The sequence below is a fragment of the Octodon degus genome, unplaced genomic scaffold (assembly GCF_000260255.1).
Source record: "Octodon degus isolate 3935 unplaced genomic scaffold, OctDeg1.0 scaffold00032, whole genome shotgun sequence".
In the NCBI taxonomy this organism is placed as follows: Eukaryota; Metazoa; Chordata; class Mammalia; order Rodentia; family Octodontidae; genus Octodon; species Octodon degus.
Genome location: NW_004524608.1, coordinates 9,222,313 through 9,240,615, shown reverse-complemented (window position 1 = coordinate 9,240,615; position 18,303 = coordinate 9,222,313). Strand labels below are relative to the sequence as shown.

At 39.7% G+C, this 18,303-nt stretch overlaps 1 protein-coding gene across 5 annotated transcripts in view; it reads right to left on the bottom strand.

Annotated features, from left to right (window-relative positions):
* Fign (fidgetin, microtubule severing factor) overlaps nucleotides 1-18,303 on the bottom strand; it is a 153,924-nt gene that overhangs the window by 13,577 nt on the left and 122,044 nt on the right. For 2 of the 5 annotated variants that reach the window (XM_023713716.1, XM_023713715.1), the window contains exon 2: nucleotides 3,526-6,896. In XM_023713716.1, the coding sequence (XP_023569484.1) occupies nucleotides 4,642-6,888 (2,247 nt within the window). In that variant the 5' untranslated portion in view covers nucleotides 6,889-6,896 and the 3' untranslated portion in view covers nucleotides 3,526-4,641. Of the gene's footprint in view, nucleotides 1-1,018; nucleotides 6,897-18,303 lie in introns of those variants that run through there. The other 3 variants (XR_002820826.1, XR_002820827.1, XM_023713714.1) reach the window with 3 other exon arrangements.

The following is an 18,303-nucleotide window of genomic DNA, read 5'->3' as shown; positions in this document are numbered from 1 at the left end:
AGAGAGAGAGAGAGAGAGAGAGAGAGAGAGAGAGAGAGAGAGTTTTAAAGCCTGGAAATAAACTTTTGCTCTTTTTGTATAAAACAACAAGAAAGAATGAATGTGCTCCCAACCTTGGTGTACTACAGATCCATTTTATAAATATTTAACATTCTATAGGACTGATTCATATATTCTCACACCACTCTTGTGGCAAAGCTGACCCATGCTGCCGACATTCTACATATCACTGAGACAGGGAGGTGAAATTTTCCTGCTTTCAGTCTAATTGTCTTTGACAATTGCAGTGCCTAGTGCTACACTGCTTGTGTTGTATTTAAAAACAGAGGAAAGAGGAGAGACTTGTTCATTAAAGATGCAGTATCCCTGGTTCACACAAATGCATCTGGCAGGTTCAAAATCGAATGTCAACCAAAGGTCTTAGCAGAGTGTGAGCCTCAGTTCACGTGTTGGTTAGTCACAAGCACAGCTGGTTGTGAATTCTGAAATACTAATAGCTCCACGCTTGCTAATGTGCTTCATGGAAAACCTGGCAGATGATTCAACAACTGAAGACTTCATGTTTCATGAGACAAAAACCACAGTAAAACACTGAATTGTAAAGAGGTTGTGTGTATCTCTGCACATAGAGAGAAAGGAAGTAACTGGTGGATTCTGAATAATGTAAAATAATATTTGTTTGAAAGTTCGAAGAGGCGGTGGTGAGAACAGCACACACACACAAACACACACGCTAATTATATTTATATATATTTATATATATATGTATATATATATTAGAACTTTACTTTAGTGGCCTTAATAGTTCAACAAACTGTATCCCTTTCATTTTGCAAAATGCAGATTCAATGCTTATGATGCCCGATTCTTGCTAAGAAATATGAGAGCTGGATCATAAACATCTTTCTGCTTGAAGTTGGATAAGTTTTCAGAGAAAGAGATTCTAAGTACTTCTAAAACATACTTTTGAACCCACCAATATAAATTTATAATGACCTACTGTAGGAATTAATTTGGATTTTTTTTTTTGGATGTATTCTTTTGAGAACTGCATAGCCAAGTACTATGCAACCCATGTAAATTGACCTTACTATTATACATAGCATAGCCTCTGGATAGCTTTTATCACTTGCCCAGATGGTGTTTGGCCTATGTATTTTAGTGAAATGGTTTATTTTCTCCTTGATAGGTTTCAAATGCACAAGAAAACATTATACCCGTCTATCTGCATTTGAGTAGAATACAAACTGACTAATAGATACACATTCTGTGTGAAAGTAAATAGCCTTAAAGTATACTGCCTTCACATTCCATTGATCACCTCAGTCAGCAAAGTTTTCCATATTGTCGCTAATGATCTAAATATTTTGGAGAGAAGCATGCCAGAAGTGTAGTGTTTCTATTTGTGTCACATATTGGGTCATTATAAACTACCTCCTGAATTTCTATTGATTCTTCTCCTGAAGTAGTTACTCTCACTTCCTTCTTTTCGTTCCTGTGGAAATGTCATTACAGTTGTGAAGATGAGAATGAGGTGCTATTAAACAGACTGGTTGAATCTTCTGGCCGGACAGCCAAGGGATTCGGGCTGACTGTTTACCTTACCTTTATTAGGAGTCCTCTTGAAATTCTTACTAGTTAAAGGGAGGTCAACAAGATGAAGCCTGATAACTTAGTTGTCCTATCACTGATTGTACACACAGATTCTGAGGATGCGGTAGCCCCCGCCCTGCTGCAAGCCCCAAGGTAGATGGTCAGAAAAGAGCTCACTCTTGGGCTAGTCCACAGACGAGCTCCTACGCTGCCATGTACAACCGAAGAGCCACAGGAGAGAACTATCCTTCCAAAGATCAGCCCTAATTCCTCCAACAGGTCTTCATTTCTTCAACATGCCTCATTTCCTAAGAGATTACGTTCTACAACTCCTGAGGCTACATGAAAATCACACACAGCTTCAGCTTCTGGTAAGTATACACTGATTTTTGACCACTCACATCTCAAACTAATTTTTAAGCCATGTAAAGCTAAAGCCAGTATGTATGACTTCAATGTATTGTCAGCGTGACAAATGAGTGTGAAAAACCACAAAGCAGTCATATATTTGGCATTAAGTCTCACTAGCCACGGAAATGGGGGTTGACGTGGAACTTTCCAAAGCTGTCTAAATAAGCCTGGGTTCCACAAAACCTGCCAGATGCTTTCAGGTGAATACAGCACACTGGCAGAAATGAGATGCAACGTGTAAAAGACAGAAAATAGGTCAGCACTGTGCAAAAGTAAACTTGTCAGTGAGATCAACATGAACCTACAAGTTAATGCGGATATTAGAATTTCCTTACAAACAGGGATGCACAGAACAGGCCCGCAGCATTTATTCACTTGTGAAAAGCAGAGGAGACACTGAAGTATTATTTTTTGTATCCTTAATGAAAGGCACTGCTTTTTAATATGGAATATTCCTATCTGACCGGATTAAGTTGATGGAATATCATAGCAAATTAAAATCTGGTATATTTGCTCATTATTTATTAACATGAATAAAAGAGCAGTAATGATCATACATCATACAATTTAAAAAATATGAAGTCCCTCCTTAACTTTCTCTATGTGAAGTATTCCAGAGAATTTGATGTTGTGGATGAGCTCAGAAAAAAATTTTTGAAGAAAAAAAAATAACAGAAAGACTTTTCTTGGGGCTTCTCATTACATTTATTTAATTTTTTTTAAATGTACATCACTTATTTGAATACATATAATGCCAGTGCTTTGCAACAGTTTTGTTACTGTAGCTCTAAACTAAAAAGAAGAAAAAAAAAACAGAAAAAATACATTCAAAATGCTAGGCTGTTTTGCTTATGCATAGGCAGTGGCTTCAGAAAGCTACAGCCTGCCCTGTGACTGTTCAGAGGCGTGGGAGAGCAGCCAGCTTTCGTGAGGAGCTGTACATAAAGCATTGAAGGATACAAAGAACAACTTGGGGGAAGCAGGCCAGGAAAAGGGAAGTAAGAAACTGCCACATATGCTATAGGGCATGGACTGAGGTGGAAGCAAGCATAGAGACTGAGTTTGGGGAAACAAGATTTCTGCAGAAAGGTGGAAGAGACCAAAGTGATATGTTTGGCAAAGCTGTATTGTGGTGTGTGGTGTCCACTTCCAATTTTCTATCTGACTTTCTAAGAGAAATGAAACAAAACTGAGGTAGAAATGAATGCAGGAACACTACAGCCCAGATTTCAAAATGAGAAGCAAAATTGCACTGATAAGAGAGGAGTCAAAGGGGGAAGTACAATGTACAGATTTTTGAATGGTTGCTTTACTTGCGTGTGTGCGTGCGTGCGTGCATGTGTGTGTGTGTGTGTATGTGTTTTGTTGCTATCTTCTGCATTCTACCAAACAGCACAGCAAGCCTATAAACTAGATTAGTGAATAGAATGACACCATTCCCAGCAGTTTAAGAGATAACTTGCAAACTACCACCACCACCACCGCCGCCACCACCGCCACCGCCACCGCCGCTACCACCACCACCACCACCGCCACCATCACCGCCACCTATGCAGTAAAAGGCAGTCATAGTTTTTAGGTACTGTGACTTGACTCTCAGGGTCCTAACCAGGTCTGTGGCTGACTGTTCTAGACACTAACACAAACTGAGTAAGTAGCTTTCCATTAACCAGTGTACCTTTTAAGAACATTTTCACTTAATTAGCAAGGAGCAATGAACTAAGAACTCTTGCAGTTACTGACATAAAGACTTATTCTGCTCTGGTTAATTCCCCATAATTAGTAAAAGAACTTTTTAAAAATCCTTCCATTTCTACTTTAAATTGTAACTATTCAGTTGTATCACACTTCAGTATTTTTTCTGGATACATTCAAAGAAATTTTTCTTGCTATTTCCAATTGTTGAGGTAAACATACATTTTAATATAAAGTAACATTGACGCCTAACCTGTTACTCTCAGCAGTACATAGTGCTTTCAACACATTCCTTTGAGGTACTGTACAAATCACAATCACTTTCCTGAGTTTTTGCAGACAAGAACATTAAAAGAAATGAACTGCAGAAATTAAGGTCCAGATTACCGTTACCCTGTTTTACCTGTTCTTAGCTTAATACTGCAGAACAGACAGGATTGAGGAATACTGTTGCTCTTAAAATGGCAAAAATCTGGTTTTCTGTCGTAACACAACCGTTCATCTCTTTAGTCCAATAATGTTTGAAGTTAAAGCTCTTTATATTAGCACATGCCACCAATGTAATTGTGAGGCAAACAAAAAATAAAGCACCACTCCAGGCACTTGACAGCAACTAAATCTCGAGAACAGCAGAATGGAATCAACACACGAGGTTCATGTCCTTCTGAAATCAACACACTTGCACCTTGCTCCTTGGCGAGTGTTGTCTAGATTGAACTGAACTGAGCATCCACACATGCTTTCTGTCATCTGGGGCTCTCCCACCGGAAGCTCTCACGTGATGCACTTTTTCTCCACGTCTGCCCTGACTCTGAAGATGCAACTTAATTGTTGTTTTCCCCAGTACCCTTTGCAATTTAAACACTACTGGAAAGGGGCTCTATTCCCTATGTAGCAGGTTTTATGTGTGTGCCAACATTCATCACATTTGTTAAGATGTTATCACTGGCTGCAACCAAACATTTTGTTCCATTCAACATACATATCAAGCTCTTTTTGAGATATGCTAGGCTGAATCTTGCAGAAAGCATTTTCAAAGTCTTGATATGTAATGGGCCGCAACTGGCTGGGCATAATGGCTGAAAGGTCTGTGGCTGGTATGGCGTGGAGGGGGCCCACCGCTGCTTCCTGACACAAATGAGCCACGTCTAGTCCAGAAAAGCCTTCTGTGCGCTGGACGAGCAGTGCAAACTCCTTGTCATTGAGACAGTAATTGTGCTGTGAGAGCAGTTGTACTATTATCTGGTGCCTCGCTGTGCTGTCAGGAAGTGGGATTAAAAGTCGTTTCATGAAGTACCTCCGAAGAGATTCATCTATTTCTTCTGGTTTACTGGTGGCACAAATTACTACGATTTGGTCCTCAGCCGAAGTCAGTACAGTGTCCAGCTGCATCAGAAATTCGGTTCTCATCCGACTGACTGGACTGTGTTCCTCACTCACTTGAGAGGCAAGAAGCATGTCAATGTCACTGACAAAAATCACCGAGGGCTGGCGACACCTGGCCACGAGAAACGAGGCATGGATGATTTTCTCCGCTTCTCCTAACCACTTGGCGACTAGTCCAGAACCAGCAATTTTGAAAAACGTGGCCCCCAGCTGACTAGCTATGCATCTTCCCAATAACGTTTTGCCTGTTCCCCGAGGTCCGAAGAAAAGGATGCTCCGAGGTAAGGCCGTCAGTCCGCTAAACGCATCTGACCTCAACACTGGCCACAGAACCTCCTCTTTGATGACAGCCTTCACCAGGTCAAGACCGGCAATGTCATTCCAGTCCACCGGAGGTCCTTGGGTGATAATCTCATTGGTTACCAGGTCAATGAGGTGCGTGTCAGTATTCTTCAGTTGTTCGTCCACAGAGTGGTTGGATGAGGTAGCTGCACGGAGTCCAGGGCCTTGCATTGTGTGAGAGAGGAGCTGCCTGTGCTCCTCCCCGTGCTCGCTCATCACGGGCGATGTGTACTTCCCGAAGGACTCGCCGGATCTGGAGCCCAGCGAATTTTTAGCAGTACTGTAGGAAGGAGGGGTCAGCGCCCTGTTGGACTGGCTGCTGAATTTCCTTTGCTGTTCTGAGGACATTAGCTGCTTCGTTGGCTTAAATGCTAAGGATGATGTTTCAGCACTTCTGTCAAAGCCATTTCCCCGATTTGTGTTTGAAATGCTGTTGTCCGGCATCCTGTACATAGGACTCTGTGTAGATCTCTGTTGGCCATAGCTGTAATTTCCATAACTGGAGTCCATGTCTCCTTGCCCTGCCATGTAGAAAGCTTTCCTTTTGAGCGAACTTGCAGAACTGTTTGTCAGAGCCGAGGGTGCAATAGGTGTTAAACCATGACCTTGGTAAGTGTAGCCAGGAACGGTAGTGGGGGGCAAGGGGGTTGGAGCAGGAATTCCTGAAGGCAGGTATGCTGAAGGGGGAGGGGGCGCACCTCCAGGGCTGTACCCAGACCCCACAGCAGTCTGAGGAGGATAGCTAGCAGAGGGATAGCTGTAACTGGAGAGGTTAGAAGTCCCATTGTAGCCTGGGACCAGGGCTGGTGGCGGAGGAGGTGGTGGTGGTGGCTGTAGGAGCCCAGAACTATGCAAAGGGGATGGATGAGGTGAAGGAAGTGCGGGTGCTGGCTGGCTACTGTAAGTAGAATGCAAATATGACCCGTTGTATCCTGGGGCATATTCCTGAGATGGGAGCCCTGCATGAAGAGTGGGAACGGTGTGGCTTCCACAGGTACTACTTGAATAGCTAGGTTCAGTCAGGTTGCTGGCCACCCCAGGAGAGCTCCCTATACTCGCAGAGACATCTGCTGGAGGGAGGGCTGAACTGACTCCAGCTTTGCTGGCAGTGATAACATCCGGGACACAGTTCATGGGGTACACGGCCTCGGAATTCAAGGAAGGCTGCCAGGGCTCACTTTCATTCTTCCGGCCATTCACTAGTCCTGATGGTGTATCCGAGTAGCTGCTGAGCACAGGTCGGTCCACAGGACCTTCCAGAATGCCAGAATACTTCTCTGCATATTTCTTTAGGAGATTGGACGCAGTCAGGGCAGATATGTCATCATTCGCCCAGGCGTACTGGTAGGTGCGCTGCAAGTGGCCTCTGTAGGCTTCCACTTTGTGGGCGGGAGACCGCGTGGTGGAGGTGATGTCAAAGTGCTGTTCTGGCCACTGGGCGTGCTCCGGCGTCCACTGCATCTTCAAGCCTAAGGGTTTTCGGGGGGAGGGGGACAGCAGTTAATTTATTCACATATTCATAAGAATCTTAAGTTTTTCTCCTAACTTTTTGGCCATACCTTAGCTTCCATCAGTAGCATCCACACTGTAAGGGAATCACTCACAGTATGTACTATGGTCTCAATAATATAAACTCTTCAAAATGCACTAAATTTCACCCTATACAGTATAAAATATAAACTGAATATAAAAGAAAACTCTGGAGAAGTCCCATTTTTTTCCATTTTTGAGTAATAAGCAAATCTATTTCTGTCAAGCCCATCAAGTTAGTGACTATCCGTGCACCAGCACATATATATGTACACACACATTCCTGTCAATTCCATCAGTTTCTCACAATAAAATATGCATGGATTTTAAATAGCTGGCATGTGAAAATATTAACATGTACACTATAAAGCTATTCTGTCTCTCCACATCACAGTTTCTGTTTTATATTATAACAATACAAAAATGAGACACAGCTGACAGATCACATCTAGGAAACCTCTCTTATTCGGTACTGAACACCTAGTTAGCACAGTATTATGCTCCCTGCGCAGAACAATATGACACAGACATAGCAGGTCATTCCATAATCCAACTCTCATCTAAAGTGGTCCACGACAGTTTCAAATCTGCTTCGTGGAGTGCAGCAAAGCAATCTCCCAGGCAGCGCTCCATCGCTTTCATCGTACAAAGCCTACAACTCGGTATGAATTACAACTGGCTCCTTTCTGCCTCTCAGTTCTGTTGTTGAGTTTCTGAAAAAAAGAAACAAGCATCACTTGTCTGTGGGTCTTCTAGCACTCTGCCTTCTTCTTATAATTTCCCCTCCCTTTGTGGCCTCCAAGGTACTAGAGGTGAAGAGAGAACTACACACACACACACACACACCACCACCACCACCACCACCACCACCACCACCACCACCACACCAAACCCAACCACACAAAAGAGGACAGGGAAGTAGAAGGTAAGAATGAAGGGAGACTCTGGATTCTTTACATTTCCTGAGGAAGCAGTGTGTGGCAGAAATTGCGACTAGCTAATACAATCATATGGGTAATTATATCATCTACTAGATGCCTCGTTGAAGCAAGGTGATTATTTAGCAAACTATAAAACAAGTATTTTCTCATTTAAGAGAACATTCTAGAGAGTTAAAATCAAGGGAATCATTCGAATTTAAAACAGAAACAAGACCTTCGAAATTATCTCATTTCACAGATTAGGGAAGCAGGGCCCACAGAGAGCCCCTCAGAGCCCTCCAGGTCTCACGTGCAGTTAGTTACAGACGAGCACTGGAACCCTGCGTGATTTCCCAGTGCGGGAGCCTCCCATTCTAATCTTTGCCTGGTCTGAGCGTTTCCTATTCTGGTACAGCTATATTAAGCAGGCCTCCTTAATCTCTTTTGTATTACCCAAAGTGAATTTTGCAAACTGTCTTGTGCCCTCTGGCAGAGATTCCTTGCTACGGAGGAGGCTACGGAGGAGGCCTGGTCTAAATGAAGCGTCTGTGGCATTGGCTCCCTTCTGAATTACCGGTCTACGTTGACAGCTTCTACCCGCTCTGTTCTCCTCCCCCAGCCCCTTTAGCTCCTCACCGCCTGACTCAGGCTTCTGACATGGCCAGCGTCGACTCACTGAGCTAAACTGAACACAGCACACAGTTTGGTAACAGAATGGCATGTTGATTCCCTTCTGACTCCCTCTTCCTTGTTTGCAAAACCACTGCACCAGACACTGGAAGTTAATTAGCAGGATGATGCTGTGCTAATTGTGTTAATTTACAAGGTTTTAGTCAAAGAGAATCATGCCAGGGCTGGCACTGCTGTCATGCTTCCGACTTAATGATTAAGAAATACTGAAAACAAGGTGGGAAGGATTGCAGTAATTACACAATAAATGAATAAAGCAACAGGATTCATTTGCAAATATATTTTACTGCAGTTGTACTCATTTGCATTTGGATTTTTAAAAAGGATCCATGTAGATATTCATTTGCAAATCATCCACTCAGTTAAATAAAGTCTGAAAGCTGCACAGTAGAACTTAGTCAACCTTCATATACATACGCATATTTATTAAAATTGCCAAAGCCAATGTTTCTCTTGTATATGCAACACATCGTTTTCTTCCTTCCCTCAGCTACCACAAATCTTTATATGTTTGTTTCAAAACTTTATTTGAGAATATTCCCTTCCAAGTGGAAAATAGTACTGCGAATTCTGAGGAAATGCACCTCGTAGCATTTCTTTCAGAGTCATGTTTAGCATGAGTCCAAGGAAGAACTGAAGGGGTATTTTTAATCGTTTCTGCTTTCTCCAGCATCGCTATTTAAAGGGGAGGAAAAAACACTGCAAAATGGGTGAAAATGACCAAAACCACAATTAAAAGGGGAAAAGATGCAATTTTAATGAAGCAGCATTTCAGGAATCACACTTTCATTAAATTCAACTAGAAATTATTAAGAGCAAATCACCAGGAACCAATCGCAAGTAATCAGTATCTAAATTCTTCTAGTGCCAAGGGATTTACTTCAAGCCTTATAAAAAGGAGAGAATATTAATGTGACAGTAATGTAGAACTGTCTAAATGACCTATAAATTCATTAGTCCTGTAAATTATTTCTAGGGAATTTCTATTAGGATTTTTTTTTTCTTAAGACATTATCAAAACACTGACTAGAGAAAGAACGCACATGTTCTGATTAGGTATTTTATTAGGTTGATACAGAAAAAACATGAGTATGTTTCTTGAAGCAAGGGTTCAGATAGTAATTTAGAAATCAAAAGCAATGAAACTTAGCAGAACAAATATACAGAAACACACACAAACTCACTCTAAAAAATAGCTGCTTTTCAATTAGCTGAACTAAATAATGTTTGCATTAGTTAACACATAAAGAGAACAAACAAGATAGAACATTTAGTTATTTTTTAATGAGAAAAACAATTGCTTTAAATAGGGTATAATGTACAAATAATCCCAGCACTCTAGAGGCTAAAGTAGGAGGATCACAAGTTCAAGGCCAACCTGAGCAATTTATACACCCTGTCTCAAAAGACAAAACAAAAGGCTGGTGATGTAGTTTAATGTGAAGGTCCGGGGTTCAATCCCAGGATAGAATGAAAAAGAAAAAGAAAAAAGGGATACTACTTTTGATTTATCAATTTTTTAGAAAGTGGGGGGAGATAGAAACCTATACTGGTTTCAATAATACTTTCTTGTAATTTAGTCATTTATGAACAAAATGTACAGATGACTAAGTTATTTTTACTAAGTTATATCAATATATAAGACAGAAGTATACACTTTAAATAAAATAGAAAGTTCATTTTCATGGTATTTCTGCATAGTTTAACTCTAGCAAAACTAATTAAATTTCATAAGCTTTCTATTTCATCTGAAATTAAGCAAAGATCTATTTATCAGAATTATTTATTTGGAATAATTACTGGATACACCATTGCCTTTTGATTCTCAGACTATTTTTGGATGCATTTACCAAGATAATTGAAAGTTTATTTATTGATGCATACTAAATAACAATAACCTTAGCAGGGCGAAAGAAGACAAGATTGAGTTTTTGATTAAACATAAGGTGCACAATTGTTCACATTCCCTGAAATGGGAGAATTGATCCAATGCTTCAAAACTGCTAATGTTATTTGAAAACATAAGTTAATAGCACACACTAGTTTCAAGTATCAGCATAATCATGAAATCTGTTTTCAAGAGATGTGGAAAAACATGAGTTGTTTCATCATTTTCTGAATTTTCAACACCAATCAGAATTAACACCAATCATGTATTTTTTGTTCTACATATCATTCATGATATTTTTCATGAATTGGTGCTGATATTTTTCACATGAAATGTTAGAAAAACACAGAGCCAAAGGTTCTCTGAATACAAATATCATGCCCCATTTGGCCCTACAGTTGTTACTGATGAGTAAGCAGTGGTACATTCCTGTCACTCCAAAGCAAGACAGGCTTTATTTTTTGACAGGAGGTTTTACTATGGTGTCCAGGGTGGATTCGATCTCTTGAGCTCAAGTGATTTCCTACCTCAGCTTCCTGAGTTCAGGCACTAAAAACTGCACCACCATGCCTGGCTTAAGAGATTGGTTTTAAAGACTGTTTTTATACGACTTGTTCTCAGAATATAAGGAGGATAATCTCAAAAATGACAATTTTTAACATCACTGAAAAATTCATTCCAGAATAACAAATTCCAGTGCTGTTTAGGAAGCTTAAAAATTCAGAACACAAGCAATACGAAGATAGTTCTTAAAGACAATGGAAGAATTGTTTCAGAACATAACATTTTTACTTTAAAAAGATAAGAAAATTCTCAATAAGCTGGCAAATGAAAAAATAGTGTGTGTTTTATATAGAAATGCATGAATAAATCTATACTTCCCGTAGATGGAATTCAGTAACATTTGCTATTCTTATCAGCACTAATTTATAGCTTTGTTACTATTTACTAAAGAGTTATTTATTACCTTGTTGCTTTATTTCTTTCACTTTATTCTATAGCTAATGTTGAAATTAAATAATTGTAGTATCACTCTTCAAAATTATACAAAAATAGTTTTAAAATGAAAGATGTAAAAACAACTTTCAAAATGAAAGTAAATTACAAATAAAATGGTGAGTCTTCCACAAACTATTTTTAGCACATATTCTTGGAAATATGAACTTCAACTATTCCACCCTGCCCTTAATACATAAATGCTATTCAATAGATGGTAGGTCTAAAAAAGCAGCACTCCGCGACTGTGTTCCCACAGGGTAATTCCGGCTCCCAGGGACTCTGGCCTCATTTGTAGGTTTACTCAAACTTCCTAAGGGCAGGGACCTGAGGCCATCACCTGCAGGCAAGGCAGGCAGGCTTGCTCTAGAATAGCTACATAACACTCACACAGGCCTGCATGACACCACCTCTGTGCCTAGTCCATTCCTTGGGGCTACTGTATCCTTGAGTTTTTCATTTATTTAATATTGAAAAAGACACACTGTTTACCAAAGGTTCTCTCTTGAACACCACTACTGGAATATATACAATGAAGTAATCACAATAGTTTAGTCTCCACAGCTGAATGATGCAAACACTTCACCATTTCTTTGGTTATAACAATATACAGCATTAAAGACACTAGCAAACTCAATGGGCAAGATAAAGTTTTAATGCACAAAAGAGCCTGCTAAGGCACTACAGAACCTCCTAAAACTCGAGACATGGGGGTAGGAAGGGATCAGACCATGTGTCACAGGAGCCTCTGTAGCCTTCTCGCCTTGTGTGCTTATCCACCCCCCCCGTCAGCCAAGAGACCAACACCACAGAACCTAGTGCTGTATTCCTGGTAGGAATCATCTGATCAGGACATCTCCTCAGTCTGTCCCCTGTTAATTCCTAGCCTCAAAACACAGTGCTAGATCTACAAGTAATAAATAGAAAAAGGAAAAGCCAGAGGAAGAAGCAAGGAAATTACAAATTCTGTTTAGTCTGATTTGGTAACATCACGAGTACACTAGAGTTAGAAGCCTTTTATAATTTGAAAGTGATAGACTATACATATAGCTCAGAGACACAAGGGCCTGACTGACAAGCACAAGGTCATGAGTTCAATTCCCATTACACCCCCCAAATTTTTTTTAAAGTGATAGTCACAAATTTATCCAGGGGGTAGATTGCAAACCATCCTGTGCAAAGCATTGGGGTTTCACCTTAAGATGTTTAAGGGGAGTGTGACTTTTTGTGAGTTGTTTTGTTTTGCAAAAGGATGAAATCATTCTAGCTTTCTATGCTCTTCTTAATATCATGCATTAAGATCTTTAAAGTGAGGCTGTTTTCATATTATGGACTTACAGAACTTTGAAGAGACAATCACACTTGCAGTTTGGTATTTTACGTACTGTGGTTTTCTGGAGGAACGGATGCTATCTTGGGTGGCACAGAACTTTATTTGGACGTGCTACTAGATAGTGAGGTCAGAGAGGGACTGCAGAAATGAAGGACTTCTAGAACTCTGTGTAAGAGTGAAAACATATAGCTCAGCAGACTAAGCGCCTGCTTAGGCAAGCGCAGGGACCAGATTCAATCCCCCTCACTGCAGTCCCGCCATCCTCTGGGAGCACTGAGCCAGCCACTGAAACCAGGTGTGGTGGCACGTGCCTGTAATCCCTGCTCTGGGAGGCTGAAAACAGGAGGATGACTAGTCCAAGCTGCATAGTCAGAACCTGTACCAAATACATTAATAATAATTAAAAAAGTGTGAAAACTCCAGGGCTGGAAATCAGATCACTGGCACTCTCACGTACAAATATACATCATCGTATATTTGTTCTAATAGTGAAATGCTTGTATACATTATACCCACGGCTCACTCAGCTATGATATCTGGGTGATGACAGCGTCATCTACCTTACTAGGCTGCTACTTGGATTACAAAAAACAATGATAGTTTTGGAAATATATTCCAAGTGTGAATTACCCAAATATTACTTAATTTTGAATAAGCCAGAGGTGCATTAAATAGGAAAAAAATACTGGCTCAACGAAAAAAAAAAAGTACAATCACTCCCAAAATTTTACGATTCAGTTTTTCTTTAACCCCAGGATGGTTATTGAAAAAGAAACTTTCCTTTGTCTCAAACAAAAAACAAAAACAAAAAACATTAAAATCCTATCAGGGATTTTATTAGCTCAGTGGCACAGCACCTACCTGGCAGGAGTGAGGTCCTAAGTTCGATTCCTAGGACCATCCTCCCAAAAAATCCTATCATGCTCAGTAAAATGAACAGGATGATCTCCTCATCAAAAAGATGGCAAAAAGTTTTTAACATATTTACTTATTTCTAATGCTAGCAGCATAATATTTTAGAGAGCAAAACTAACAAAGCACTTAAAGGCTTAAAATTAACTGATAATGCTCTCAAATCCCCAGTCTTCAATATAAGTTATTCTAATTATGCAGTTTAATACTGGAAAATGAATTTTCTCTTTCAATCACACTTTCATACCTTAAAATTTAAAATTGTATGTATTTTGTAGCAAATGCCCCTACTCTTTCAATTTTATACCTCAGCATTCTTGGCAACCATGGCTGAATGTGAGGACTGGGTCCCTCTTTGCAACATGGCTTTTTTTTTTTTTTTTTTTTTGCAGGACTGGGTATTGAACTCAGGTCCTTGTGCTTGCCAGGGAAACGCTTATTCCACTGAGCCATCTCCGCAACCCTGGGTCCCTCTTTGGACATGGCCAAATTTCCATGTTGTCATGATTCCTACACTGTCACACCACACACTTGTGCCTACTAGGTCACATATTCACTTGAATGTATCTCTTTACTCTGGAGCTTCAAGCTGAAGTACTTTTTTTATTCCCTTAGGTCCATCTTCTAGAAAACTAAAACTTTTAATAAAATGTCATCATTTTAAAAGAAAACTTTTACAAATACTGTTTTTTATAAGGACACCCATGCCCACTTAATCAGAGCAAAGAAAAAAAATGGTTAATTTTCTTCACAATTTAGTATCATTAGTGGAATGACGGGTAATGGTATTTTTTAAAAAAATCATCTGAAATTGTGGTTTCATTCTTCCCATTTATTCTCTCTTAGATTTATTTCTTGCCATTTTCTGTATGTTCATTTCCTTTATTCCTAATATGCTGTGTGCTAAGATTCTGATGCACGAATTAAGCCTAAATACTAAAGCATCTTTTATTAGTCAACTGGATAAGCTTTAGTATAAACTTGTAAGAGACTGTTCACGATATTCTAAGGCACACTTCTTTTTTCCTGCAGAATGCGGGTAGGTGCACAGTATTAAGACAACTGACAGGTTTTATCCTGTCTGTTATCACACTGGGCTTAGTAAGAGCCTCACGTTCAGTGTGCCAGGTACCAGGACGGGGACAGAGGGGGGCCGTAGTCTGTCCTCCAGTTCTAGTAGTTGAGAGCTTATGATTTGAATCATGTACTTTCAAGTGCATTACCTTTTGTTTTAGCAAGAAAATATCCACTCACCAAAAATGGCCACATGAAAAGAGTGACTGTTTTGTTAATATTTCATATCGAGGCTGAAACTTGGCATGCATGGATCTGATGGGTCATTATTTTTGATATGCAAGACATACGTAAAAAAGACTGCCTGTCTTCATGAGGGGAAAGGAAAGCAAATTTACACTGATGAAAGAATATCAATTTTAGAACACAGAGATTATAGGCATCATACCGTCAGGTACATGTGATATCCTTTAAAGGGCCTCAGTAAAGCATGATCATAAATCAAATAAATCCTTTTTTTTTCTTATGGAGGCCCTAAAATTTCTAATATTATATCAAACTATTCGAGTGAATGTATAAATTGCTCTTACACAGAAATCTGTGTAGCAAACAATTAATATTCAGAAATGCTTTCATGTGTGTTAAAAGCTTCAATGCAAAATCTTTTGAATAATAACTTCAAATCAAGTAAAGCATTATTCGTAATGCTGTAAGTCCAGTGGCTAGCACCTCACAAAAGACTCCACATGACTAGCATATGCATACTATTTAAAATATACAAATTCTCTAAATTTTGAATTTTACCAGCTATTACAAGGAAAAAATTCTGATGGAAGCAGACTGATGTCCCCACATTAAGGTACACGCTGCATTGTTCATGCTACCTCTGCGAATTTTAGACAACTTATGCTCAGTTTAAATACCGTGTTATACTTAACCTTTCCAGCTGCTACTCTGCAGCCTTTCATTTCTCACTCTGTGTCTTCGCTTTTCCCCATGTATAGTTTGCGATCCATTAAGACTCTCTTCCCTCCCCCACTTCTTGTCATATAAAGATCATCAGGACACAGCACATCTGTCCACGGGGACTGCCGGGCGAATGAATATGTATGTTCAGTGGCACGACAGAGTTCTCCCTGTTCTGCAGCATCAACCCTCTTATGTGTGTAAATAACAGGTGAGCCACGGCACACACGGATAAATGGGGTTAACACAACTCGAGAGCCCTGTGCTGGATTCCCGCGATCCAGCCTCTAGGACTGACCCAGAAAATATCAATCTAAACGCCAAAAGTGTACATTTCCCAAGTGTTGTGCATCTTTGTTTTTCTTTTAAAGAGAGGACTTTGCAGAGATAATAATTACCAGCTTCCTAAATGTCTGAAGTTATTAGAATTGATTTGGAAGATGCCATTTTGCCCTATAGCACACGTTTGCACTTATAACTTTTATTTGATACAAACTAGGCAGGGTACCAGATTAGATCGCTTTATTGCTCCAGCACCAATCCTAACATGTTATGGTAACCACTAGGTGTGTACATCTGTTTGTATATGTATTCTATTGCAAGTATCTAAATGCAAAGCTAAGTTTAGTTACTTTTAAATGGAACTACTCATTTTTGCCCAACATGCCAAATCGACATGGGTCAATAAACAAATTCAGAATCTCCCAAACCATGGGATCTTGTGTAAAATGGATTTTACATTTATCATTCTTTTCTGTGTTCCTCTGAAAACTTATTCTAAAAAGACAGTTTACATAAAACAAAGTAGGTATGTAAGATTGCTTATTTAAGAAAGGGTAGTTCTCTTGTACACTACTGTAATTAGACAAAGGAGTAAGAACATTGACATACTAAGTACACAGCCCTTCATCCATTCTCCTTGAAATTCCTTGCTTTATGTGGTGATGAAGTGTACAAAACACATACACAATTTGATTAGAATATTTATGCAGTTTTCTCTTTTTGGCAATTTGTGCATTAATTTTTAATGCAGTGGTCTTGGTCTTTGGAAAAAAAACAATGCTCTATAGGCAGGGATGGGTGATACAGTTCCTGAATTCAGAGTCCTTCGCTCCTGGGACCTGTATATAATTTAGTCCAGCCTGAAGAAAATAACTGATCTGAAGGCAGTGGAAAAAGCTACATATGAAATCAGCTTTGGTGGGTTTAGGGTTGTTTCTCCATATAAGAGGATGTATGAAGATAGACTGCTTTAGAATACAACCAACACAGACCAGAATTAAAAGTGAAGAGCTCTCAGCAGTAACAACTCTGTCACCTTTACAGTCTCCTCTCTATGCCCTGTAATAGAGTCTGGTGAAATAAATCTGAGTACCACCTATAATTGGGATGCTCTGATTTCCAGATAAACAGAACACTGCCGCAGTGCGGAGAGAATGACAGTCCGGACATCAGTGCTGTTGGCTTTTCAATTGGTGAAAACAAAGAATGCTGCACGTTAAGACAGAAGCAGACCAGGATACAGCATCTTCAAAGGAATTGACATTTCCTGTACTGGATGAAGAGCCCAACAGCACAATTCATGGGAAAATGCTAGCAGAAGGGTGGGGGGACCACAGCCAAATTGATAAATTGTTTTTTCAGATCCCATCTTGGGGTGTGTGTGTGTGTGTGTGTATGTGTGTGTGTGTAAATGCAAATTGAACTCTGGGACTTAGTACTGAGTTTCATCTCCAGGGCTTTCAAACTTTTCAGTTCGGAGGCACAGTCCTGTTGCTAAAGTCGCCAAATTGCCCAGGCAGGGCTTAAATTCGAGATACTCCTGACTTGGCCTCCTAGAGTGCTGAGATTGCCCTACTATATCCACCATTTGTATCATGCACAGAATATTTAACTGCACAATTTAAACTACTGTTGGGCTGAAGAGATAGCTTGGTGGTTTAAGCAGCTGCCTGGAAAGCACAAGGACCCAGGTTCTATCCCCAGTACCGCATGCTGTGCCGGCCTGCCCCAGGCTCACATTACCAGTCACTGAAAGTGGACATGGTGGCACATGCCTACAATTCCAGCACTAGGGAGGCTGAGACAGGAGGACCACTATGAGTCTGAGCTGTAGCAAGACCCTGTACCAAATAAATAAATAATTTTTAAAAATTAAAAAAAATTACTGTTATGTTGGACTATGGTATTGCAATTTTACAAAATAATAATTAGACTAAGTAGAATAAAATAGCTTATACAATACTATGCATATTAATCACATAAATCAGATTCAGTTTCTTTTAGATATAATTCTTCAAATAATCTCCATCTAATTTTCCTTCCTGTCTCTTTAGTTACCATCAACATCATTTTCATTAGAGCTAAAAGCTAGGAGTTACTGCTCTATAAAACTGTTACTTTTTCAGACATGATTTTTGTGAACTATTTCAGTGACCTCCTAGCTATTGGTAAGTATTATGTTTGCTCATAATTTTAGGAAAAAGAGATGTTTCCCACTCACATTTTTAAACCTGCAGATAATTTGGCAAAAAATATTTTTAAATGGGCTAGTTCTAGCTGTTTATGTTTAAAAAGCTAATAAGCTAAATCTTTCTGCTATTTCATCAAATTATATTATTTATTCA